The following is a 27670-nucleotide window of genomic DNA, read 5'->3' as shown; positions in this document are numbered from 1 at the left end:
GTGCTGCTATCACTACAACCCAGTTTTAGAATATTTACATCATGCTAAGAAGATCCGTTGTACCCATTTACAGTCAGTTCCTATTTATATCTCCGCCTCAGGCAACCATGAATTTGCTTTCTGTAGATTTCCATTTTCTGCACAGTTAATATAAATGGAATTGCACAATATGTAGTCTTTTGCATCTGTCTTTGATTTGGTGTCAGGTTTTTGAGGTTCATCTGTGTTGTCTTGTGTGTCCGTAGTTCCTTCTTGGTCCTGCATAGTATTCCATTGTATGGACATACCACATTTTGTTTATTTCATTGGTTGACGAACATGTGGATTGTTCAGTTTTCTGGCTATTATGAATAAATGCCGTGAATATTCATTCTGCCAGGTTTTGTGTGGACATAACGTTCTTTATTTCTCTTGAGTAGATAACGTATGAGTGGGATTGCTAGACTGGATGATGAATTTAAGTTTAGCTTTTTAAGACATTACACAGTTTTCCCAAGTATATTTTTATATGCCTCCAATGTATGAGATTTCTAGTTTCTCCATATCCTTGGTTACGTGGTATTGTCTTTTTCATTCTAGCCATTCTTGTGGCTATAAAGCATTATTTCATTGTTTTAAATTTGCACTTCTGTATTGACTAACAATGTTGAGAACTTTCATGTGCTGTTAGCCATTGTGTCTTCCTTGTAGTGTCTATTCAGATTTGTTGCCCATTTTTAAAAATGTTTATTTATTTTGAGAGAGAGTGTGTACACGCATGAGTGGGGGAGGGGCAGAGAGCAAGAGAATCCCAAGCACGCTCCACACTATCCGTGCAGAGCCTGACATGGGGCTCAAGCTCATGAACTGTGAGATCATGACCTGAGCTGAAATCAAGAGTTGGATGCTTAACTGACTGAACCACCCAGGCGCCCCAGTTGTGCTCATTTTTTAATTGGATTGTTTTTTATTATTGAGTTGTAAGGGTTCTTTACATAGTCTAAATACAAGTCTTTTATCAGATATGATTTGCAAATATTTTAAGTCTGTGACTTTGATTTTTTAAATGGTGTTTTTGAAGCACAGGTCTTTGGTTTTGAACAAGTCCAGTTGACAATTTTTTTCTTTTATGGATTTTTCCCCCCTCTTCCTTTCCTTCCTTCCCCTTCTTTCCCTCCCTCCCTCTCTCCTTCCCTTCCTTTCCTCCCTCCCTTCCTTCCTTCCTTCCTTCCTTCCTTCCTTCCTTCCTTCCTTCCTTCCTTCCAACTCTAAGGATTTGTCTCCTGTGTTTTCTTCTAATATAGTTTTAGCTCTTAGAGTAAGGGCTATGATCATTTTGAGTTAATTTTTGTGTATGACATGACATAAGGGTCTAAATTCAACTGGATACCAACCCAGTTGTCCCAGAACCATTTGTCGAAAAGATTGTCTTTTTTACAGTGAGTTATTTTGGTATCTTTTTTGAAAATCCGTTGATTGTAAATGTGAAGCTGTTTCTTTGTGTACTCCCAATTATGTTTCATCTCTTTGTCTATCCTTATATCAGAGCAAAATGGTCTTTATTTACTGTGGCTTTATAGTAATTTTTCAAATAAGAACTGTTAAGTTCTCCAACTTTGTTCTTCTTCAGAATGTTTTTGGCTATTCTGAGTCCTTTGCATTTCAATGTAAATTTTAGGATCATCTTATCCACGACTGCAGAAATCCTGTTGTTTTTTTTTTTTACAGGATTTATATTAAATCTATAGATAATTTTGGGGGAGAATTGCCATGTTCATATTGAGTCTTTAATCCAGGAACATGAACCATTTCTTCATTTATTTGGATCCTCATTAATTCTCTCAGCAAAATGTGGTGTAGTTTTTAGTGTACAGTTCTTTAACTTCTTTTGTTAAATTTATCCTAAGTCTTTTATTTTTGATGCTGTTATGAATAGAATTGTTTCCTTCCTGTCATTTTGCTGTTATGTAGAAATACAGTTGACTTTTGTATATTGTGTTTGTCTCCTGCGACCTTCCTGAACTCAATTATTAGTTTTTGTCACAAGGATGTGTGTGTGTGTGTGTGTATTCCTTAGGATTTGCTACATACAGGATCATGTTATCTGTGAATAAGGAGAGCTTTACTTCTTTTTGTCCCCCCTCCGAATTCCTTTTCTTTTTCTTGACAGATTGCACTGGCTAGAACCTCTAGTACAGTATTGAATAGAAGTGGTATGGGGTGCCTGGGTGTCTCAGGTGGTTAAGTATCTGACTCTTGATTTTGGCTCAGGTCATGATCTCACGGTTCCTGAGATCGAGCCCCGTGTTGGGCTCCATGCTGACAGCATGAAGCCTCTCTCTCCTTTCTGTTTGCACCACCCCCCTCTGCTTGCACTCTCTCTCTCTCTCTCAAAAGAAATAAAACTTATTTTAAAAAGTGGTAAGAATGGACATCTTTTTCCTTATTGGTGAGAAGGTGTTCGGTCTTTCACCATTAAGTGTCATGTTGGCTATAGGTTTTTCATGGATACCTTTTATTAGGTTGAGCAAATTTCCTCTTATTTCTGATTGGTTGGAGTTTTCTATCATGAATGGGGCTGGATTTTGTCTTTTTTTCTGCATCTGTTGAGATAATCACGTGATTTTTCCCTTTATTAATATGGTACATTACATTAATTGTTTTTCTGATGTTAAGCCAACCCTGCCTTCCTGGGATAAATCCCACTTTGTGTAATCCTTTTTAGATGTTATTATATAATCCTTTTGTTGTATATTGTGTAATTAATTCAGTGTTCTGTAAAATCCTGTCTATATGTTATTGAATTTGGTTTGCTGATATGTTGTAGGGGATATTTGTGTATATATTCATGAGAAATACTGGTTTGTAGTGCTCTATTCTTGTGATGTCTTGTCTGGCTTTTATATCAGGATAACACTGGCCTAGTAAAACAGGATAAGGAAGTGTTTCTTACTCCTGAATAAGTTTGTGAGGAGTTGGTGTTATTTCTTCTTTGGTAGAATTTACCAGTGAAAATGTCTGGGCCTGGGCTTTTCTTTGTGAGAATGTTTAAAATTACTATTCAGTTTCTTTACTTGTTATAAGTCTATTTGAATTTTATATTTCTTTATGAGCCCATTTTGGTAATTTTCGCTTTCTAGGAATTTGTCCATTTCATGTGAGTTGTCTGGTTTGTTAGCATATGCTCATAGTATTTTCTTATTATCCATTTAATTTCTGTACGATTGGTAATGATGTTCCCTTTTGATTTCTGATTTTGCTTATTTTTGTCATCTTAGTTTTTGGTCAGTCTAAGTAAAGGTCTGTCAATTTTGTTGATCTTTTTAAAGAAACATTTTTGTATTTCATTGATTTTTTTTTTTCTCTTTTTCTTGTTTTCTATTTTATTGATTTCTACTCCAATCTTTATTATTTCCTTCTTTCTCCTTGTTTTGGTCTTAGTTTAGTCTTCCTTTTTAGCTTTTTTAAGGTGTGAACTAAGGTGTTGATTTGAGATTATTCCTTTCTACTATAGACATTTAAAGATATAAATTAACCTCTAAGCACTGCTTTAACCACAACCAGTGAATTTTGATCTGTTGTGTTTTCAGTTTCCTTTAGTTCAAAACATTCTAACATCTCTTGAGATGTCTTGTTTGATCCATGGATTATTTAAATATGTATTGTTTAATTTCCAAATATTTGAGGATTTCCCAAGTTTCTTTCTGTTATTGATTCCTACTTTAATTTTGTTGTGTCTGGAGAACATACTTATTATGTCCTTAGTCTTTTAAAATTCATGAAGGGGCGCCTGGGTGGCTCAGTCGTTTAAGTGACCGACTTCAGCTCAGGTCACCATCTCACGGTTCGTGGGTTCAAGCCCTGTGTCTGTGCTGAACGCTTGCTCAGAGCCTAGAGCCTGCTTCAGATTCTTGTCTCGTCTCTCTCTGCCCCTCCCCCACTTGTGCTGTCTCACTCTGTCTCTCAAAAATAAATAAATGTGAAAAAAAATTTTTTTTTAAATTCATGAAGACTTTTTTATGGGTAACGGATATTCTCTGTGTTCGGAAAGAATCTGTATTCTCTTGCTGTTGGCGTGTTCTGTACATGCTAAGTTCACTGATTCCACTGTCTTCTCTATTCTTGTTGGTTTTCTACTTGTTCTGTCATTATTGAGAGTGGGGTATGGAGGTCTCAGACTACTGTTGAGTTGTCATAGCTTTTATTTTTGGTAGCTTTTGCACCATTTATTTTTTGGCCCTAGTGTTAGGTGCATATTTGTCATTGTTAGATGAATTAATACTGCTGTTATTTAAAAGTGCCCCTCTTTTTCTCTACTAACATTTTTCTCTTAAAGTCTATGTATGTCTTCTCTGATACTATCATCATCACCACTTCGGCTCTGTGGGATTGCATTTGCATGGTGCCGCTTTTAGTTCCAACCCACTTGTGTCTTTGAACGTAGCATTTGTGTCATGTAGATGGCATACAGTGGAATCTTGTTTTTAAAAACTCTATTTTGACAGTCTCCATTTTGATTGGAGTGTTTATTAATTCATGTAATTATAGACCATTTACATTTGCCACTTTGCTGTTTGTTTTTTTATGTCTTATGTCTTTTTTATTCTTCTATTTCTCTTTGATTGTCTTCTGGTGTTAGATATATACATTTTTTTTAGTGTAACTTTTTAATTTCTTTGATTTTTTTTTTTTCTAAAACTATTTGTCAGTAGTTGCTCTGGCATATGCATTTTAACATCACAGTCTACTGAATTTCAAACTGGAGTTGAAAAGTACAGTAACTAAAATGAATCCATGTACTCAAAGGTAAATCAATAGAAATTATACAGTCTGAAGAACCGTCTCTTTCTGGGATTCCTGTTATGCATATGTCGATCATTTTGGTTATATGCCACAGGTCTTTCATACTTAATTCATTTTTCCTTTTTTTTTTTTGTTTTTCAGATTATATAATTTCTATTGATTTATTTTTGACTTCACTCATTCTTCTTTCAGCCAATTTTCAGTTCTGCTGTTAGTCCATCTAGTGAGCTTTTCACTTTAGTTATTGGACTTCTCAACTTCAGGATTTCCATTTGGTTCTTTTATAATTTCAGTCTCTTTATTGGTGTTCTCTCTTCTGTCAGTCCTTGTTTTCATGCTTGGTTTAAACATGGTTTCCTTTGGGGCGCCTGGGTGGCTCAGTCGGTTGAGCGTCCGGCTTCAGCTCAGGTCATGATCTCACAGTTCGTGAGTTTGAGCCCTGCATTGGGCTCTGTGCTGACAGCTCAGAGCCTGGAGCCTGCTTCGAATTCTGTGTCTCCCTCTCTCTCTGCTCCTCCCCCACTCATGCTGTGTCTCTCTCTCTCTCTCTCCTTCAAAAATAAAAACATTAAAAAAAATTTTTAAACATGGTTTCCTTTATTTCCTTGAACATATTTATAGTGACTGCTTTGAAGTTTATGTCTGCTAAGTGCAACTCCAAAATACTGGAGTTTCTATTTATTGCTTTTTTTTTTTTTTCAAGTGTGTAGGCCATACTTTCCCTTTTTAAACTGGACATTTCAAATAATGCATTTTAACAACTCTGGATTCTGATCCCCTCTTGCCTGAACTAATTGTGTAGAATTTGTTTCCTCCACAATGTATGGCCTCTGATGTCTCTTCAGTTTTTGTTTTTTATTTTTATTTTTATTTTTATTTTTAAGCCCAGCTTCTTTTTTAAAAAATTTTTTTTTTCAACGTTTTTTATTTATTTTTGGGACAGAGAGAGACAGAGCATGAACGGGGAAGGGGCAGAGAGAGAGGGAGACACAGAATCGGAAACAGGCTCCAGGCTCTGAGCCATCAGCCCAGAGCCTGACGCGGGGCTCGAACTCACGGACCGCGAGATCGTGACCTGGCTGAAGTCGGACGCTTAACCGACTGCGCCACCCAGGCGCCCCTAAGCCCAGCTTCTTATGGGTCACTCTTGGGGTCAGTAAATCTTAATGGCCAGCCAGTGATTGGTCAGAGGTTATGGTTAAACATCTTGAGCGGTAAGGCTCCCATCATTTGTCAGTGCACCTGTGTGTGGTTTGGAGAATTCATTCAGAATTCATGCAGTTTACAAGTCTTCCCCAGTTTTTATGTTTACTTCATTCAGGCATTCTTGTGTCTCCTCTGTGCATGTGTCTGTGCTTACATGTGTGCATGATACCTGCAAGGCCTCAGAGATGTAAAAATAGCTAGAGCCTTCTCTGGTCTCCCATGAGCATGTGCATACACATACCCTAATGCCCACAGGCTTCCAAAATGTGAGCTTATCAAGGCCCATGGTTGTCTTAGTCCCTAGATCTTCCTGTGAAATTTCTAACCAGTCTGGCTGGTCTCTTGGTTGGATCAAGAGTGTTGCAACCTCAGGTCAGTTGTGACGTCGGTCTTTCCCATTTGTTTGGACAAAGCTTCTCGGCACTCAGATTTTCCACACTGCTGTAGATCTAGTCAGTCACAGCCCAGGTAAATGCTTCTGGTTTTCACAGACTGTCCTTGCTAGAACTGCTCTGAAGGAGCTGGGTGAGAGAAGGTGGCCAAAATGTCACATACTGCATCATCATTATCCAACGTTCAGTTTCTTGAATATACTCAAATTGTTCTATGCCTTTGGTCAATTTTCAGAGTTCTGAAATAGTTGTCTTTGACAATTTTGTCCAATTTTATCTTTGCTCTTTGGGGAAAGTATTAACAAAGGCCCTCACTTTGCCGTTCCTTTCAATTATCTGTTAATTTTTTTTTTTTTTTTTAAGAGAAAGCGTGCTCCTGGAAGGTGGGGGAGGGGCAGAGAGAGGTGAGAAAGAATCCCAAGCAGGGTCCGTGCTGTCAGCGCAGAGCCCGCCTCAAGGCTCAATCCCATGACCCTGAGATAATGACCTGACTCAATAAGAATTGGATGCTTAATCAATGAGCTATCCAGGCACACACCACACCCCCAATTTTTTTTTAAATGTATAAAAAGTTTTAATGTCTACTCCTGAATTTACCATTTCTACTCTCTTCATTACTTTCTGTACATTACAATCAGGTTTCCATCTGATTTTATTTTCCTCCAGCCTACAGAGGCTCCCTTAACAATTCTTTTACTGTGACAGACCAGTTGAGAACATTCTGTCTATTTTTATCTGAAAAAGTGTTATTATTTTGCCTTCATTTTTGAAAGATATTTTTGCTAGGTAGAGAATCCTATTTGATAGTTTTTTCCTTTAGTGCTTTGAAGATATTGTTCCACAGTCTTGGCATTTTATGTTGCTATATTATCTTTGTTCCTTTGCATGTGATGTTTATCTTTTTTTCCTATGGCAATTTAATAATGATGTGCATATGAATGATTTTCTTTGTATTTCGTCTTGTTGGGGTTTGTTGAGCATCTTGGATCTGTGGATTTAGAGATTTGGCCATCATTTCTTTAAATACTGTTTGGCCCCCACCTCTCTCTCCTTTCGAAATACCTATTACATTTATATTATACTGCTTTTATTGTCCCATAATGTCACTGAGGATTTGTTCATTTTTGTTCAGTCCTTCCTCCCTCAGTCTTTCATTTTGGGTGGGTTTTATTGATCTTTTAAGGTTTAATTTACTTTTATTTATTTTTTGAAATAAGCTCCATGCCCAGTGTGGGACTCGAACTCACAACCCTCAGATCAAGAGTCACATGCTCTACCAACTATGCTAGGCACACACCCTGCTAGGTCTTTAAGTTTACTGTTTTGTTGTTGTTGTTGTTGTTTTCTGCAGTATCTTACTTGGTCTTGATCAAATCCAGTAAATTTTTTGATTCAGATATTGTATATTTTTTTACCTCCGGAATTCCCATTTTTTTAATATGTCATTCATTTCCCTCTTTATTATGCTAATAGTTTCCTTTAAATCGTTAAATGTATTTGTAGTATCTGTTTTAAAGTCCTGGTCTGCTAATTCTGTCATTTTTATCATTGTTTCATCATGTCTGTGGCTCTGCTGACTGATTTTCCTCCTGATTATGGGTCAGAGTTTGATGCTTATTCTCATGTTTAGTAATTTTTTATTTGATGCCAGAATGTTTTAAGTTTTAGAGTAAATCTAGGTTTACAGAAAAGTTTCAGATAATTCAGAGAGTTCTCATACATCCCTCACCCAATTTCAGTTTCCCCCAATGTTACTGTGTTACATTACCAAAGTGCATCTGTCAAAACGAAGACATTGGCACAACACAATACTATTAACTACAGACTTCCTTTGTATTTCATGAGTTTTTCCACCAGTGTCCTTTTCTTTCCAGAATCCATTCCAGGAAACCACATTGTGTTTAGTGGTCATGTCTTCTGTCTCCTATTTGTGACAATTTTTCAGTTTCTTGTTTTTTAGACCTTAATATTTTTGAAGAGTATTGGCCAGGTTAATTTTATGGGATGTTCCTCCATGTGGGTTTGTCCAGCGTTTTCTTATGATAAGCCTGGAGTTAAGAGTTTAGAAGAATATCATAGAGATCAGGTGTCTTTCTGTTCATCACATCACATCAAGATGTTAATCTTGATCACTTGATTAGCTTGTTGGTTGGCTTCTCTCCTGTAAGACTGGTCTTCTTTTGCTTGGATGCCTCCTCATGCGGTGGTCCAGAAAAATGTTGGAGAGAAAGCCAGGGGGATTATAGGACTCACCTCTTTGTTTCCTTTTGTTTGGGGATCTCAGGCTTTACTACCTGTTGTCCTAGTGTCTGAAGACCCTTATATTCTAGATTTTGTGCAGTTTTCGGCTGCAGATGGCAGAAGGACAAGTTCTGTACCAGTTTATTTCAGGCTAGAATCAAAAGTCCTTGGCAGGACCCCTTTATGTTACCTTCATTGATTAGGTTTCTCAGTTAATTTCATTGCCTGTGGTTCCTCAAACCCCCACCTGCAGGAGGGCTAGCCTGTGGTTAACGCACTCTCAGGGGAGACTCCACCCTAGCCCGCCCCACCTAGAGCTCAGGCAGATAGAAACCATTTCCTGGCAGCGTTCTGCTAGTGGGAACATTTCTCCCAGTGTGTCCTTCAACTCCAGTGCTTCATGGGTCTTGTCTCAGTTCTGACTGACTCCTTCATTGACCTCAAGGATTTGCCTCCGATTGCCCGAGATTTTAAACCATAAATCTCTTGGTTAGCTCCTAGAACAGCTCTGTCATGTTGCTAACGGTTTTGGGTTTTGTTTTCACTTTTTAAAGCCACTGGTGATTTCTGTTCTTGCAGACCAGGTTCTCTACATTTGAGGAGATGTTTGTCATATTTTATCCAGCATTTCTAGAGATTTTATAGCAGGAGGGCTGACAGTATATTGTTTATAGTATCTGTGAGCATTTTCTCCATGTAAAGTAGCATTCTAAGCCCTAAGGAAGTGATCCATTGCCTTCAAGTGGTCTGTGTTACTTGGGAAGGCATGTCAATGTCTAGGTCAAAGAAGAATACCAGGATGGCTATAAGATATGCACAACGAGGATCCAAACCTAGAGCCTTATGTCCTCTTTGAAATAAGGACATTGACAACTGCTTCACGTCAGAGGAGGTACTCTAGGTAGGATAGTGCTCAATAGGATTTACAGGATGGGAAGAATCCTGGTATTCTTAACTAATAAAATTAGAACCTTCTCAGGGATTTTACGTATGCTATGTGCAAGTTATAAGAACCTGAGTCAATTAATCAGTACACTTGTATTTTTGAAGACTGTTTTCTTGGGATCTGGAATTTTTTTGCCAGTATACATTTGGGGTTTGGAAGTTAGACTAAGATAAGAGTGGCATGCCAGTGATGATTTGGTGAATCCTGTTTGCAAGGAGGGAATCGTTCAATCTGGTGAAAATTATAGTGAAAACAAAATGTTTGAAATTCTAAGATATAAAGCAATATATAGGCTAGATTTGTCTGTGGTCACACAGGCTAAAAGGGTAAGTTTAATTTTCTACAAGGAATAGCACTCAGACCTTCTTCAGAACAGTGAAGTTTGTAAGTACTTGAAATGTAAATGTGTTTAAAAATGTGGGGCCTCGTTTGATCTCTGTGGGCTTTTTGCAGGACCCCGCTCTGTTCTGCATCCTGGTGTCTCATACTAAGACTTGTGTGTGTCTTGTGCATGGTTGTTGCATGTTCCCAGTTTGATCTCCAGGGGTCCTTTAGTAAGAGTAACTGTCAGAGGTCATGCCAATGTTGGAGCTGCAAAATGTCTGAATTAGGGAACTTTTTTGGAAGTTTGCTGATTTCTGAAAAGCAAGGAGATAAGTCCTCAGTAACCATACCTAGAATGGATTAAAGGGAAGAAAACAAAAATAAATCTGTTGATTTTGAAACTGTAAGATATCTTTGGAAAATTACTTTTTATGTTACAATGTAATTAAGCTAATTAGGGCGTGGGTTGGGAAATTCCATGATGCTTAGTATCAGAGGCACTAGGGAGCATTCCCTCATGACAGGGAATCTGTCAGCAACATTGAAGCCTTGGAGGGTTCCGAGGACGGAGCGTGTACTGCACCGTGGGTGAGCTGAGTGTTTCTCTGTTAGCACTTCACACACCCTCCATCTTGGTGATAGTTCACCAAGCTTCAGCAACCTCTGGAGTTCTTTGTCCTTTTTCTTCTGAATTCTTGACTTTGAAATGCACTGACCAGACAGAAGTAGGGAGCCACAGAGCCCGGGAGCATGGCGGCTACAGGCTAGAGCTGGTTGGCTTTCAGTGGAAATATCCATCTTTGTGGATCAGACTGGGGCCGAGGAAGCTATTGGTTAGTTGACGCCTTCTCAGTACCCAGTGCTTGACTCACTACCATGCCAGCATTTTCTTGCTTTGGAAATTGAAAATGGCAGATTTCTGTGTCCTAATAGTGGTGAATGCAGCTGTTTTTGTTGTTCATTTTAGGAAAGTAACGACTTCTGCGAAAAGATGAACCAGGGTTAAAAGAAATCAGATGTGTGTATTTGGTATGCAATATTTTTGTATTACAAATAGCTACATTCTAACCCACATTAACCCCATGATATGTGAATTTTGCCAACTCCTGCTGTGTCTTTTAAATCAAATCCAGTAAATCACTATGAATGTTCTAATTTCTAAACAAACTAGTCTTCCAGTAGAGGTGCTTTAACACTGTACTGCAAATTAGACAACCTAAGATAAATGGACCATCTTGGTTAATTATGTAGTTTAATTGATCAAAACTACCAGATAGGATTTTATTTATAGCAGTTTTGCTTAGTATCAAATTCTATCGTATTAAATAGCATTGAGTCATATATGTGGGGTCATTAAGATATACGCTTTTATTTAGCTTCTGTTAACCTTATTAAGTACCTTTTTTTTGGTCTAGTTCATGTCACAATATGAAATCGCTTTTAATTGAGATGACCAGCTTCCATTAGATTGTTCAACCCCCATTGTATACACGAACACAAAGCACTTTTCATTTTTGCTCTATTGATCGAGCAGCAATTTGCTTGAACTATATTCAGAAACTGGTGGAGGAAGATGGGAGGAAGGTTCTTTCTAGCGGTGGTTTGCTCTGTGGCAAACCCCACTGTTCGCATGTGAGTAATTTTGCAGCCAGTAGGTAGCAGTGGTGAGCAGAGACACCGACAGAAAGCTGCCAGTCAGCGGTTATAAATTATTATTCATTTCTGTTATAGGTGGGGTGTGCAGTCAGTTACAGTAATAATTACCAGGACTAGAGGGTTTCCTAGGCAACCAATTTCCCCCCTCATTCATGCTGTTGCTGAGAGAGTGCCCGTAAAGCATGACATTGCTGTATTCGGAGGTTTGTTGGCCCCCTGCTGCTGCAGGTTTGAGGTTAGTTACAGCATCATAAGGTGCTCTCAAGCATAGAGAGCATAGAGAGCTCAGGCTGGGCTGGAAAGCACACCGGCGAGGGGGCCTTCTCCACCATTTCACTTTTAAAGACAGGGTTCTAGAAAGGCAGATTCCACATTCTGGTTGATAACATTGCTAGGATCTCTGTAAGTTGTAGAACATTTTATTCTCTATTTTGGAAATAGTGGGTCATTTCCGTTTTAAGTTTTATTATTTAATAAAAATGTGCAGAGACAGACCTGAAACCAGACCTCTGCTTAGGACTTGAGTCAAATAAATCAATGGGAAGCTGTCATAGCTAATCATGGGTGTGTTTGTTGTTTCTTCAGTGTTATGAAGATGGTTCATAAAGAGGAAGGTAACACATTCTTCCTGCAGGAGCAGGATTAGTTCTTTATGTGGTAGGAAAATAATAGAAGCCACATCTCTTATCAGGGATCTATGCATGAATCATATCCTACATTTTGGGGCTCTCCAAAATCCTTCATTTTAATGAACTTACATCAAGTGCTTTGCAGGTGATAAAATGTAGTATTTGTTTGTGTCTGCTCTGAAAAAGGATAAGGGGGTTCCTGTCTCAGTCTTACACGGAGATGTGAAGTGTTTATCCATTTACAAGGCAGAAGTCACAAACCCAGACATGATACATCCAGATCTCATTCCCTGCTAGATGATTACAAAAGTGTTCGGGACCCTGCATCAGACCTGTGTATTTATTACCGTGCATCCTAGGTGAGATGTAAACTGTCTTCTATTCAGTGTGCGTGGTGGAGGGTGTGTGGTTTGGCGGGGGGGAGAAAGAGGGGACACCAGAGCTGCTTGTGAACTGATTATTTCGTTGTATGTGGACCTTGACCAGGCTTCTGTGTTTCTGGAGCCTCTTATACTTTGTGCAGTCTCCTTCTTTCTGAGAAAGAGAACGTGAAGGAACATTCTCAGGCCCCATTACGGCCTTCCCCTGCTATCATCCATGATTCCGCCTCTGGTAACTGGCATGGCACGTCCTGCTTCCCCTTCGAGAAATCTAAACACCGCCTGCCCTGCCCTGCCGTGTGGGATAGCGAAGCTCCAGTCAGGTATGGAAGCAGTGAGCGCGGGCAGGGGCTGGCTCAGTCCTGCAAGACGTCGGAGCAAAAAGCCCTATGCCCTTACCCTTCCCTGTGTCTGGGGAAAACTGCCTTCCACTGACCCAGCTCTGCCCTGCTGCTCCAGGATATGGGCCCTACGGCTCAATGGCACGGGACCATGAGAGCTTGCGGGTCATCAGTTGCCTGAATTGTCCACTTCCCGCAAAAGGAAATCCTGAGGTCCAGTTTCTTGAGAGCACTTCAAATGTACTACACATAAGTTTTCAGTCACCCTGTTGGATGTAGGCTTATGGGGCGATTCATAAAAACATAATATGTAGACTATGGTTTTGATCTTACAGATATTGTAAAATGTAATTGGCCATACAAATCTATCAGGATGGGTTCATCTGAAGTTTAGGTTTACTTTAAATAGTTTAATCTTCTTGAAAGTATTTATAGGCCAAAACTATGAGGCTAGCACCTGCTAGCCCAAACAGTTTTTATCAAGGAATCCCAGTTTTCCTCTGAGTAGTTTAACAGCCAAAAGGAAGGGAGTGAATTTCCTGAAATGTAGTGATCTGATATACTTCAGGCGAGGACTTCTGCCCAATTTAGCAAAGGAAATCATTCTTTATTTCATATTGCATATTCTGTAGTGTAAATTATCTAAACTCAAGTGCTTCGCTAATGTTATAGATTAGATAATGAACTGATAACATGCTACACAGTAAATTAAAGACATGCGCTGAAGTCATTATTTACTTAGACACAACTACCCTTGCAGTAAGAAGTCAGCAAAAGGGGGTGATCTCCGAGTCTGTTCTGAACTCTAGATTTAAAATCACGCCTTTTTGAAAATTACATCTTCTGCATCTCTGGATTCTGGAGAAAGAAGGAATGCCTTAATCTTTAGAAAGAGGCCAGTCTCGTGTTTATAATAATGATAAAATAGAAGAAATCAGCACCTCCTTGATTATAAGCTTGTTATTCTGGGTTTTGTTTTTGTTTTTTATTTGTTTTGTTTTTAATAATTGAATTGCTTCAGGAAACATTGTTAAAATCTTAAGGTTAAATCATTCTTTTTTTTCTTTTCTTTTTTTTTTTTTTTTGTCTAAAGATTACTCTGCACCCTAGACAAAGGAAATATTTAAACTGTTAAATTTGAACAAAGATACAGTCTGCATATGACTTCTCTGAAGCCCTATAAAAATTCTTTAAAATTGCCTATTCACTCAAATTTACTGAGTGTAGCAAAAATGTCAAAGGCATAAAGTCAGAGAAGATTGAATAAAATAATGCAGAAAGACAGATTAGTCATGCACAGACCCACACAGCCTTTCAGAGCACACAATACCACTTTTTATTACCGCTCTATCTTTACAAAGACTACGTTCAATACATAGGAGATGATACATGGTCAGCCGTGTCATCTGCCTTTGATTCCAGGACTCATTTATCTGGGCCCTTTTCACAGTGACATTGATGAGAGATCTCAGTGTTTTCAGAGCATTGTTTTATTTATCATATATAATGGCTGGTTAAAAAAAAAAAACGGGAATTATGTCACCAATCACACATAAAAGAGTTGCATAGAGGATTCTGTGACAAAGTTTGGTAAAACAGAACAAGGAGGCTCACGTAACTGTTCTTTCCTCTGCCTTCTCCCCAACACTGGGATCCCCCAAAATTCTGTGTGCTGATAAATGTTAAAAATAGTAAGAAAATGTTTTGTTGAGCCAAAGATAGGATGCCCCAGTCTTTGTAAAACTCTTTGGCAATTGCATTTTTGTTTAAATTTAGAACATTTTAATTACTTTAGAGTTGCTGACCAGTATTTATGCATTTGCAAAGGGAAAGGAGACTATTTGTCAGTCACAGTTTTGTATCTTGCAAATTTAATAAAGAGCAGCCCTTAAGATAGAATTTCTTAGGCTGCCACAATTGACAAAAGCCAGCTAATGCTGAAATGTCAACAGCAGACCTCATCAGCAGGCCGCACTGCTGTGCAATCAAGAGAGTGCTATAGCTCCATATAAACAAGTGTGTGTAATGTGTACGTGTGGGGGGTGAGGAGGGAGCCTGGGGTCCCAGCACTGAGGGGACGAAGGCCACAAGCTTGCAGTGCGAGCATGTCAAGAATTCCTCAAGAAAAAAGGTTCCCTCTACGGCTTCTAAATTTTAAAGAATCAGTATTGTGTAAACTACTCAGAGAAAGTCCCAGGAACAAGGGACTGAGGTGGTGACTGACAGCTGCCTTAGAAAAGGTTATCTGACTTATGTTCTTTGGGGGGAACTTCATTTCCATGCCCATGGGGGAATGTCTTTATCTTTCTGTGGCTTTCGTGGTGTCAGAGAGAATGCTAGAGAACTGTTTAGGAGACTTTCACTTTTTGGAACCGTGGACCAGCCCCTTAGCTGAACGTAAAAGGCTTTTTCTTTAGAACTCTGGTCGTACCTGCCGTGATGTGAAGGGCAGGGTCAGGGGGCGGGGGGGGGGGGGAGCGCCCAATATCACCTCCCAGCTGTGCCCCTCCCTAGTTGGTGGAACCTTGGGGCAAGTTGTCATACTTCTGAGCCATTTCCTCATTTCAAAAATCAGGATTGCACACGTGGAAGGCTGTGTGGCTGCGTGTGCAGGAGACTGTGTGTAGTGTTTACATGGAAGACGGGGAGCGTCAACTTTTTCTGGGCGGGGCAGGCACTACTTTCCTTTGCTCTTTGAAGACTTGCTTTGGCCCTGTTTCCTTGATCAAGTGACCTTGCCCTCTCCCTCCTTGTGGACTGGCGGCCAGGGATCCACAGGGCCTTCAAGTGATGAAGGCTCAGAGGCTCAGAGCAGGAAAAGCTTTCCCGAGGCCCCAGTGTTCAGTCTGAACACCTTCCCTTAGCCCTTGAGGTTGGAGAGGCTCAGCATTTCTACCTGTGCACCTTTGCTGGACCGCAGCCCCACACATACCCCCTTCTTCCAGGTTGGTCTAAACTCCTCCTGCTGCTCACTGATCACCTGAGAAAGACTGGAGCCGGGCAGTTCCCTCCCCTGCCTGCCTGGGACCCAGGGACACCCCACGTGGGGGACACCTGCCATCTTCAGCTCCATCAGGTCCTGGGAAGGACAAAGAGGCACACCTAGGGCAAGCAAGAGAGATTTTGGAGGGAGCTGTAGGCCATCCATCTTTTTAAACCAGAACATGCATTTGGCGTTGACCATCTCCTTCCGGTCACTGGGCAGAACCTTGAGTGCCCTGAAGTTCTTCCCTTCCCCTGTCAAGGCTCCCACAGGCCAAAGTCTGAACATTTTGTGAGAGGTTAGCACCTGCTTGTGTGGCTTCCTTGACCTGAAGAGGATGCTGCTTCTCCAGACTTGGGTCCCTGATAGTTTGTTTGTTTAGTCAAAGTCTTTCTGGAGCTCCCATATGTGATGGATACTGGGGACAGAATAGTAAACAAGATGGGTCTGGGCACCGCCTTCATGGAACTTTGAGTCTAGTGAGAAAGACAAGCACATCAATGTAAAATGGGCCTGGAGATTAACTGGGTGGAGCCGGAGGCCAGGAAAGGCCACGGGAGTGGGCGGCAGCTTCAAGATCTGAAGGATGAGCAGGAGGGAGCCATGGGGTGGAGATGGGAGGAAGGAGCAGCCAGTGCCAAGGCCCCAAGGCAGGCATACGTTGTTGGGGTCTAGGGTGCAGGACGGAGAGAAAGCACAGGTGTGTTTGGAGAGTCACCTGGGCCTTGCCTGCTGTTTTTTTGGGACAGTGGGAAAGTTCTGAGGGTTCTGAACAAGGACAGTGACTGGATCTGACTCACATTTAAAGAAAATCCCTCGATCCATTCCCTTCAGAAGTGATTGTGGGAAGCTGGGTGTGGGAGCAGGGAGACCAGGAGAAGGTGGTCACAATCACTCAGGTGGTGTGGACGTTGCAACAGTGGAGATGGAGGGAACAAATTTAATATATATTTTGTGGTCAGAATTGGGGGACTCGCCTGTGGGGAGGGTGCCAGAGCACTTTGTGCTCACCGGCTGGCTTGGGCGCAGGATAAGGATGGCCATAAAGTGAAGGAGAAGCAGGAGCCAGGGAAGAAGTGCGGTGCTCGGTGACACCCGAGGTCCTGGCAAACAACAGGCCACGTGAGGCACTCAGGAAATGCACCCCACTGTGGAGCACCCATCAGGGCACCCACAGCTCTTGCCCTGCTCTGACCTCTCCTCCTTGGACCTCCCTCATGTGTTGTGACCAGCCGGGACTTCCATTCACGCGCTGCTCATGTGCTGGCACTGCTCTACAAAGGCACAGAGGGATGCCGACCAGAAACAAAGCTGCAGCTCTTCACGTGTGTCCACGAGAGGGGCGGTAACCCATGGAGGCCCGAGGGAGGATGCAGGACGGGGAAACTCCAGAGGTGGGCCTCCAGCAGGACTTGGTCCAGAGGGAGAGCAGGGCCGAGGGGTGCTGGAGAAGGGGCAAAGTGCACCTGCTCCACAGGGGTGAGACCAGTGGACCCAGGAGTCTGAGGATGAGTGGCTGAAAAGGCTCTTGAAGATAACAGGCATCCACCCTGCTGTGGCCAAAGAGGTGGAACTCCTGCTCAAGGGGGTCCAACCAGTTCTAGAACCATGGGCTGTGCCTGCTAATCCAGTCTCTTCACTATGTCTCTCACAGACAAGTTAATCAGAAATGTGAAGATTAGATCCCAGCCTGGGCGGCTCAGTCAGTTAAGTTTCTAACTCTTGGTTTGGGCTCAGGTCATGATCTCATGGTTCATGAGTTCAAGCCCCATTGTCGGGCTCTGCACTTGACAGTGTGGAGGCTGCTTGGGATTCTTTCTCTCCCTCTCTCTCTGCCCCTCCCCTACTCATGCTCCCCCCCGCCCTGCCAAATAAATAAAAATAAAAAGATTATGTCTCCAGACTATTAGTTGTAACATTACATATAAAAGTATAATATGGGGAAAATCCAAGTGTCTGATAATCAGGAAGACTGGTTAAGAATGAATTATAAAAATATGATATGTCGCTTTTAAAATGGTTTTTAGAGACTTTTAAAAGAGCAGTGGGTAATGCTCATGATGTACACCAATGTTATATGAAAGCCCTATTTTGTAAAAAGGACCTAACTGCAAATATAAGTTATTATATTAGTCAACATTCTCCAGAGAAATAGAACCCACACACACACACACTCACTCACTCATACATGGAGTGTAATAGCTGTAGAGAATGAGAGAGTTTTATTTTAAGGAAATGGCTCATGCAGTTGTTGGGGTTGGCAAGCCCAAAATCTGGAGACCCAGGGAAGAGTTGTTTTTTAAAAACATCTGTTTTTTAAAAAATTTTTTAACTTTTTAAAAAATGTTTGTTTACTTTTGAGATAGAGGCAGAGCGCAAGCGGGGGAGGGGCTGAGAGAAAGGGAGACAGAATTTTTAGCACGCTCCAGGCTCTGAGCTGTCAGCACAGAGCCTGATGCGGGGGCTCGAACCCACGGGCCATGAGATCATGATCTAAGCCACAGTTGGACGCTTAACCAACTGAGCCATCCAGGTGCCCTGGTGTTGCATCTTGAATATGAGGGCCATCTGGAGGCAGAATTCCCTTCTCCTTGGGGGACCTCAGTATTTTCTCTTAAGGCCTTCAACTGATTGGATGAGGTCCACCCACATTACAGAGGGTAATCTGCTTTTCTCAAAACCTACTGATTTAAATGTTAATCACTTCTAAAAAAATACCTTCAACACAACATCAACAACTGGGTACTGTGGCCTAGCGAGGTGATACATAAAATTAACTTACAGTAATGACAAAAAACACCAGAAGGAAGAACGTCAATGTCAGAGGGATAATGGGGCATTTATTTATACTTTTCTCTCTTTCCCAAGTGTCTATAATAAACATAGCTTTTAAATTTTAATATATAAGATATAAACAATTAAAATGATAAATTAAAGGAGCACCTGCGTGGCTCGGTAGGTTGAGTCTCTGACTCTTGGTTTTGGCTTAGGTCATGATCTCATGGTTTTGTGGGTTTGAGCCCCATGTCAGGCTCCCGGCTGACAGCATGGAGCCTGCTTGGGATTCTCTCTCTCCCTCTCTCTTTCTGCCCCTCCCTCAATCATGCTTTCTCTCTCAAAATAAACAAATAAACTGAAAAAAAAAATGATAAATTAAAGTGTTCCTTTTGTCTGTATGAGGCAATAGCCCTTTCAGTGTCCACACAAGAGGCCTCTCCATGCCCCAGCTGTGACAGCATTTCTTTCATTCTCTTACGTTTCAGAATCTTACAATTACAGAATTACCTAAAAAGTTGCCTGTAATCTCACCATGCTATCAGAATTGTAGTTTTTCTGCTGTAGAGCATTTTAGGTTTTTTTTTTCCCCAACAATAAATTATGCACAACATCTCACCTCACTTCTCAAAATTTCTTTAGTATCCCATAGCTTGATGGCACCTTATGATTAAGCCGGTCCCCGATTGTTGGACATTAATGTTATTTCCAATTTTCTGCTATTAGAAAGAATCTGGTCCTGAATAGCTTCAGACACCGCTCGGCACACACATGATTCTTTTCCTTAGGGTGGGTGCCCGGATGGAGAATCGCTAGACCAAAGCATATATATATTTGCACAAGCGGACCTGCATGTGTAGAACGGGTCTGTCATGGTCCTTGGTTCATAGGTGCTCATCCTTAGGCCTGTACATAGTATAATTATTGAAGCAGTATTTTAAATGACATGAGCCCACCATCTAAAACGCAAACTAAGAACTTAGCAATAATATATGACTCCCCCATATCCTCACCTCCTTCACCCAAGGTAATGATCTTCTTAATTCTCCATTCATTTCTTTGCTTTCCTACATTATATTCCTAAAATCAAATGTTTTCCTTTCATTGTTTTTAGCTTTCAGAGGGTGTGGTGTTTTGTGACTTAGTTTTTGAAGCTGGTATTCAATTGCTGAGATTCTGCCACGCTGTTGTATCTCAACATGTTGTATCTCACGCATGTCCTGTGTTCCACTGACTGCAAGTACACGCCAGGTATCTACTCTCGGGCTGAAGAGTATACGGGCAGTTTCTGGGGTCTGAACAGTGCTGCTACTAACAAACATTCTCACCTGTGTCTCCTTTTGTACACGTGCAGGACTTTTCTCCTGGCGAGATGCACCTACGAGTAGAATTACTGTGATTAGTCCATGGTAGGAGACGACTACAAGCTGTTTTCTAAAGCGGTTGCCTCTCCAGCAACGTATAAGAGCATCTGTGGGTCCACATCCTCTCCAACACTTGGCGTTATTAAACTGTTTGTCAGTCAAATAGGTACAAAATTGTCTCTCATGATGGTCTCCTTTGCATTTCCCCCATCACCGAAGATGTTGATCTGTCTTTGTTTGCACTGGCTGTCCTAACAAATACCATAGGCAGGGGAGCTTAAAACAGCTTTGGAGGCCAGGAAGTCCAAGATGACAGTGCTGGGGGATGTGGCTCCTGGTGAGGGCCTTTTTCATAGTTTGCAGAAGGCTGGCTTCTTGTTGCATGTATCCTCGCGTGGTGGAGACAGGTCATCTCTCCCTCATTTCTTATTATCAGGGCACTAATCCCATCCGTGAAGGCTCCACCCTCATGACCTAATCACCTCCCAAAGGCCCACCTCCAAATACCATCACACAGGGCCTTAGGTTTCAACATACAAATTTTGGAGGAACATATTCATTCTACAGCATCTTCTCTTAATATAAACATATTGGCCCCATTTATTTACTGTGAAACGCCTCTTTCTGTCTCTTGCCGATTTTCCATTGGGTTCCTTATGCTCTTGTTGATAATGTAGTTCAATACCTTTGTGGCACTAATTTTTTGTCAGTTATGTCTTTTTACTTTCAAAGTTATTTTTTGATAAGTATAAAATTCTTAGGACACCTGGGTGGCTCAGTTGGTGGAGTGTCTGACTTTGGCTCAGGTCATGATCTCACAGTTTGTGGGTCTGCATCGGGCTCACTGCTGTCAGCACGGAGCCTGCTTGGGATCCTCTGTCTCTTTCTCTCTCTCTGCCCCTCCCCCCACCAAAAAGAAAAATAAACATTAAAAAAATAAAGTTCTTAATTTTAATATGGTCAAATGTGTTTATCTTTTTCTTTATAGTCACAGATGTTTGTTAAAGGAAATTTATTCCTACCCCAAGTTATAAATGATATTTAGGTGTATTTTCTACTAAGAAGTTTAAAGTTCTGTTTTTAACATTTAAGTCTTTAATCCATTTGGACTTGGTTTTCCAACATGGTGTGAGGAGAAGGTACAATTTCTTCTTTTTCCAGATGGCTAATCATTTTTTTCACAATTTTACCTATTTAACAGTTCCTTTTGTCCTCATCTGTTTTGACATGATTTTTTTCATGTACTAAATATCACGTCCCTAAGTGTGAGGTTCTGTTTCTGGACTCTCCATCTCTCAGGTGGGTTTGTTTCTCCTGTCACAAATACCATACTGCCTGAATTACTATAGCTTCACACTAGGTGCCAACATAAGGTGGGGCAAGTCCTTCCTCTCTACTCTTCATCTGCAAAGGTATCTTGGCTATTTTTGACTTCTTATTCTTCCATATCATTTAACAATTTTCCTTTACAATCCCCTGGCTTCACTCTAGGGCAGCCCTCCGGGGACCTTCCCTGGCCCAAGTCCCTGCAATGTCACCCTTTCACACATTCTCACCCTTGTGACAGGTTTGCTCACATACTCCAGCAATTGGGGGCTCTTGCCTGGTGACACCGTGCAGTGTTTTAAGCTCCCCTTGAGCCTCCGGGTAGCCCTCCCCATGGTGCCGGGGGTGGGTACTACCTGTGTTATATTGTCTTGTGATGCCTTAAAACACTGTGGGCTAGTCTTTCCAGTGTAAAATGGAATAATATTGAATCAACACATGGGGAGGAGAAGTGATGTCTAAGCAATGTTACACTTTCCTATCCATGAGTATGGTATATTTCTCTAGGTGAGACTTTCTTTAAGAGTTCACAGTCAAGTCCTGTAAATTTTCATGTAGACGTTATAAACGTATTTTGTTAGACGCCTTCCTAGGCACTTGATATTCTTCATCCATGGGTCTTTTTGCCGTGTAGCCCTCCAACATGGTTCTGCTTATTCCCTTTTCCCTTAGCAGAGTATGAGAAAGAAGCCGCTGGGAGCTTGCCTGAGGGGATTTTTCGGAACAGAATGTCTGGCCCATTTGCTGCTACTTGAGTGAGCTAGTGAGGGAGCCCTGTTCTGGGTCCATTTAGGAGGACAGCATCTGCTCTTTGGGGAGTCGTGGGTACCCTGGTGATCTAGAGAGGAACTGGTTAGGTAGGGGAGAAGCTCCCAGCCAGGAGATGCCCCATGGGAGGAAGAAAGGGTTCCTGAGATCCAGGCTTGCTTGGGTCCTGGCTCTGCAGTCTACTGGCAGCCTTCCTTGTGAGGAAAAAAAGGAAAAAGAAAGGTTTACCTCTTTGCTCTGTATCAGCAAAGGTGTTCAAAGGTGACGTTCACTGGAGGAAAGGCCTGCATGGAGTTCAGAGCTAGATGAGTGATTTTCTTTTTATCTGCTTACCGGCTGAGAAGGGTGAGCTGCTACATTGTCAGAGTGTCTGTGACCAACATGCAACCATGGGGGCAAAGCTGGGCTACAGATCATCATGGAACAGATGTTTCCACCCCCTGCAGCTGTGGTTTCGTGGGCTTCAAAGTGGCACGATTCATCCAGGGAGCATGAGTTAAGGAGATGTTGAGCAGCGCCACTCCTGGGGCTTTGAGCAGTTGTGGACGTGTTCCCTTTAGGACAGAATGCCGATGAGGAGAGTGGTCACTGGGGGATCCCCCGGGTTCACTCTAGGTCAGGCCCCGGGGCCCTGCCCCAGCCCAAGTCCCTGTGATGTCCCCCTTTCACACATTCTCAGCCTGTGACGGGTTTGCTCACATAGTCCAGCAATTGGGGACTCTTGCCTGATGACACTGTGCAGTGTTTTAAGCTCCCCAAGGGCCCCAGGGCAGCCCTCCCATGGTGCTGGGGGTGGGCACTGCCTGTGTTAGCAGTGTCTTGTGATGCCTTAAGGCACCGTGGGCCAGTCCTTCCAGAATTCCTTGGGGATTCCCTGGATGCCCTTCTCTGAAGCAGGGGTCTTTAGACAGTACCTAGGACCGTGTGGCAGAAACTTCCCCTCCAGGAGCCAAAAAAGGCTTCATCCTCATCCGACTCGTGTCCACCCGAAAGGAGCCTGCGCGGGGCCGATAAGTCATAATCCAGAGAGGTGATGACAGTCGTCTCCATGTCCATTGATTAATGAAAACAAGGCTAGTTGGACACAGAGTAGATGGTTATAAATGGTGCTGTCAGAGAAAAATAATTATTGTATTAATAAGGAAACGGTTCAAAACCAGGCTCTGGAAAAGAGAACTAGCAACTTAGCATCTCTGTGGGCTGGTGAGGCAGACCTGATGGGATGCAGGGGCACTTCAGCCACCCCCTTGCTCTCCAGACCCCAGCCTCCCCCCGGTGTCTGAGTGTGTGTATGGGGTGTATGTGTGTGTGTGTGTGTGTGTGTGTGTGTGTGGACGCAGTCGGCCTGACCCGGCTCTCGCGGGATGCCGAGATCCGCTGGGGTGGTTTGCAGGCATCCGGGACCACTTCCAGCAGGAACGGGGAAAAACGAGCATATCTTATTGTACCTGAAACACTCTATGATATGTACTAAATATTATGACTACTCGGGGCCTTGCAATAATTGATTCACCCACACAGCCATTTAGTCTGCGAGCTGTTCGTTTTACAAATTCTACAATCTTTTAGAAATTCTTTCAGTGCGGAAGATTGCTGCCTGGCCTCAGATTCATTATGGTGATTGAATCCTTTTCAATAGAGAACGGTTTAAAGAGAGCACATGCCCGTGTGTCTCACTCAGAGTGAAGGCACATAGGTTAAAAGCTTGTCTGGGTGGCATAATTCACTGCCGCTATGCCAAACAATCACGTCTTATTGTGACCTTCATAAGATACAAAAAGGCAACAGGATGGAGCTCGGCTTTTTTTAAACCCACTCACAGATTTAGCTTCCCAACATCTGAAGCTTGGAGAATTCCTAATTAAATAACCAATTAATAATGTAGAATAGGAAAAGCTATTTTTTTTCTGAAATGCAAAATCATAATTAATCAGAGTACAAAAAGCTGCCTGTCTTTATATCAGAAAAATATAGACTAGGTATTTAAATATTCCACCACACCTGAACCCTGGCCATCCGTCATTGTTATGACTTAAAACATCTCAGACTAAATTAGGTTTTGTTTGTATAGAGCAGTGAAAGTCAGATGGCTTGAATGACAAAATTAGAACATGTTCAAATCACTGAGACAAAACCGCATAAAGAGAAAGATGTGCAGGGAAAGGGCTGCCAGTATGGAGCAGAAAAATTCCACTGATTTAAAAAAACAAAAAAAAAAAACCACACAAAAAACGTATTCTTTCCCACTTACCCAACCAATTGGTGTAAGTATAAATCCCTGGCCCCCAAGCAGACGTTCCAGGGAAAAAAAATTATCCCTGCCCCCTTGTTAATTGCCCCAAATAGCAAGCCTGGCTCTGGACGAGGCACCGCCTCCCCTCCCCTGCCCTCCCCTCCCCTCCCCTCCCCTCCCCTCCGATTTCTCTGCCTCTGGCTGGCCCGGGTGCCATTTACCCTCGAAGCACCGGCCCGCCCCCCGCTCCAGCCGCCCAGCCCGCGGCCGGCTCCCCGCCCACCAATTATTGTCAGTAAGACAGGCAGGAGCCACTAATGATCTAAGGTCCCCCCACCCCTCCGCACTCTGCACCTCTGGCACATTTATATTTTAAAAGAAAAGCTTGCTTTTATAGTTTGTGCCACCTCCACAATTGATACTTTGCCCGTGAAATGCCAGAACCAGGGAGTAAATTTCCCAAGGAAGAAATGTATAAAAACGCTTTCAGTGACTGACTAGATCCGCCGACGGGGGCCACCGCCGGACAGGAAGCAGAGGCTCGCGTCAGGGCTGTTGGCCCAGGGTCGCCCCTGTGTCCCTTCGTCACGTGTTTGAAATGTGCCGAGCGTGTTGCCACCTTGTTTTCGGAACGGGGCACGCATTTTCTTGCCTTGTAGCGTTTGCTCGTGCTGGCTCCTGCTCATGGAGGTGAACGTATGAACCCACCTGATCTTGTCCCTCTTCCTGGCTCAACTGGGCAAAGTGACCTCTCTCGCTCCTGGGCACCTGCGTCCATCACCTTCTCCCTGTGTTCATGGGTGTGAACACTGCCCAGACTCCCACTGGCCCCCAGCTTGTGCTCCTGGGGGGTGGGGTCGCCGGCCCCTGCGGAGGAGGGTGTGGCCCAGGGACAGGTGGAGGGGTGGGGACAAGGCGCCAAGGTCTACCAGTGCCAGTTTCAGAGGGACCCTCGCCTTGGCCCCAGATGCCACTCGGCTCTCTGGCGTTCTGTCCCACCCACCACCACAAATCTCCTTCAATATATAATTTCCTGTTATCGTAGCAATAAATAGTTTTTCGTGATAGTTTTGCTGTGAGACTTTGTGTGGCATTTTTTTTATTGACAAAACCGCTATGAATCAACATACATGAACACAATAAAAATGTGAGAGCCATCTGCCCTACGGCTGTGGTCTTGTCAATAGGGCAGCGCATTGATCTCTGCTCCTCTTTGGGGTTATTTGTAGAGCTCAGTGAGCAGCGCGGTTTGCGGAACTGTGCTGCTCAGGAGAAGCACCCAGGTCCCCCTCTTGTCAAGCTCCCTGCACCCTTCCCTGCCCACCTGGACCCCGTGGGGGGCGGGGGGCAGAGGTAGCAGAGCCCAGTGGTGGGGGAGGCTGGTGCAGGGCTCACCTCATCCGTCCTCCCTCCCCCCTCCCTCCTTCCTTCCCTTCCTTCCTTCCTTCCTTCCTTCCTTCCTTCCTTCCTTCCCTCCCTCCCTCCTTCCCTCCCTCCTTCCTTCCTTTCTTCCTTCCTTCCTTCCTTCCCTCCCTCCTTCCCTCCCTCCTTCCTTCCTTTCTTCCTTCCTTCCTTCCTTCCCTCCCTCCTTCCCTCCCTCCTTCCTTCCTTTCTTCCTTCCTTCCTTCCCTCCCTCTCCTCTTCCCTCCCTCCCTCTCTCCCTCCCTCCCTCTTCCCTTCCCTCCCTCCCGCTTCCTTCCTTCCTTCCTTCCTTCCTTCCTTCCTTCCTTCCCTCCCTCCCTCCCTCCTTCCTTCTTTCCTTCCTCCCTCCCTTCTCCCTCCTTCCTTCTTTCCCTCCCTCCCTTCCTCTCTTCCTCCCTCTCTCCTTCCCTCCCTCCCTCCTTCCTTCCTTCCTTCTCTCCCTCTCCTCTTCCTTCCCTCCTTCCTTCCTTCCCTCCTTCCTTCCTTCCTTCCTTCTTTCCTTCCTTCCTTCCCTTCCTCCTTCCTTCCTTCCTTCCTTCCTTCCTCCTCCCTCCCTCCCTCCTTTCTTCCCTCCCTTCCTCCTTCCTTCCTTCCTTCCTTTCTTCCTTCCCTCCCTCCCTCCCTCCCTCCCTCTCCTCTTCCCTCCCTCCCTCTCCCCTTCCCTCCCTCCTTCCTTCCTTCCTTCCTTCCTTCCTTCCTTCCTTCCTTCCTTCCTTCCCTCCCTCCCTCCCTCCCTCTCCTCTTCCCTCCCTCCCTCTCCCCTTCCCTCCTTCCTTCCTTCCTTCCTTCCTTCCTTCCTTCCTTCCTTCCTTCCCTCTCCTCTTTCCTCCCTCCCTCCCTTTCCTCTTCCCTCCCTCCCTCCCTCCTTCCTTCCCTCTCTCCCTCCCTCTCCCCTTCCTTCCCTCCCTCTTTCCTTTCTTCCTTCCTTCCCTTCCTCCCTCCCTCAGTCAGGTGCTGTGTCGTGGGACGCAGAGGAGGGCCAGACTTTGGCCAGCTCACAGGGCTCTCCCCATCTGCTGGGGGCAGTCGTCCAGGATCTGTGGATGGAAGTCCCTCCCAGTGGTGGGAAGCACCAGGGAGGCACTGCCCACTTGCCCCTCACACTCTCTGACTGAATGCCTTAACAGGCCAATCCTGGGCTGTGTTCTGGGAACCACCACGGGCCCCACTTTCCAAGTGTTCATGGTCCAACAGGGTGGACGGCAGAGGCTGCACACATAAATAGTGTGGCGTCTGGGGGATCCCCCCACAAACTCCTCGGAATGGCCAGCAGGGAGTCTGATCTCACCCTGAGCAAAGGCTTCCTTCCTGCAGAAGCATCTGAGCCAGAGGGAAAGGGCAGGGGAATCAGCCAGGCCAGGAGCTGAGAGGCATCCTGGCAGGCGGAGCAGCCTGGGAGGGAGCCCAGCGCATTCGAGGAGCTGAGAGGAGGTCCAAGTGGCCTGGAAGAGGCTGGGGTGAGTGGTGGCGGGGAAGGGCCTACAGCTGTCCCAGAGAGGAGACCCAGGGCTGGGGGTGCCGGGAGCTGTCGCGATGTGATGCTCGGTGCCCGTGCTATCCCCACGCAGCTGCCCCTGCGTTGACCGTGGGCTTGTCACCTCTAGAACCCCTCAGGTCTCACTCATCCACTTTTCCCACCTGGAGCCAGCCCTCATCTCCCAAGTTTCCCAGCAGGACTGGCTCTGCCCCCTCAGGCCTCCACACTCCTTACCTGTGTCTCCGAGTCAGAAGTCTACCCACACTCCCTGGCCCAGCAGGTGGAGAGGACCCGGGCCCTCACCCCCTGACCCCATCACACTGTCCCTGCGCTGAGCTTGCCTCTTTCCCGCCACCCCCATCCAAATCCTGCCCTCCTCTGTGGAGGCCCAACAGAGCCCGCCTCCTCCAGCAAGCCCTCTTGGA

At 43.8% G+C, this 27670-nt stretch overlaps 1 protein-coding gene across 1 annotated transcript in view; it reads left to right on the top strand.

Annotated features, from left to right (window-relative positions):
* Positions 1-20170, top strand: part of URI1 (URI1 prefoldin like chaperone) — a 125936-nt gene extending 105766 nt beyond the window's left edge. The window contains exons 11-12 of the mRNA XM_058708178.1: positions 19770-19906; positions 20010-20170. Coding sequence (XP_058564161.1) covers positions 19770-19889 — 120 coding nt within the window. The 3' untranslated portion in view covers positions 19890-19906; positions 20010-20170. The remainder of the gene's footprint in view (positions 1-19769; positions 19907-20009) is intronic.
* Positions 20171-27670: the final 7500 nt, after the last annotated feature.

The sequence above is a fragment of the Neofelis nebulosa genome, chromosome 17 (genome assembly GCF_028018385.1).
Source record: "Neofelis nebulosa isolate mNeoNeb1 chromosome 17, mNeoNeb1.pri, whole genome shotgun sequence".
In the NCBI taxonomy this organism is placed as follows: Eukaryota; Metazoa; Chordata; class Mammalia; order Carnivora; family Felidae; genus Neofelis; species Neofelis nebulosa.
This window is presented reverse-complemented; position numbering and strand designations above follow the sequence as displayed.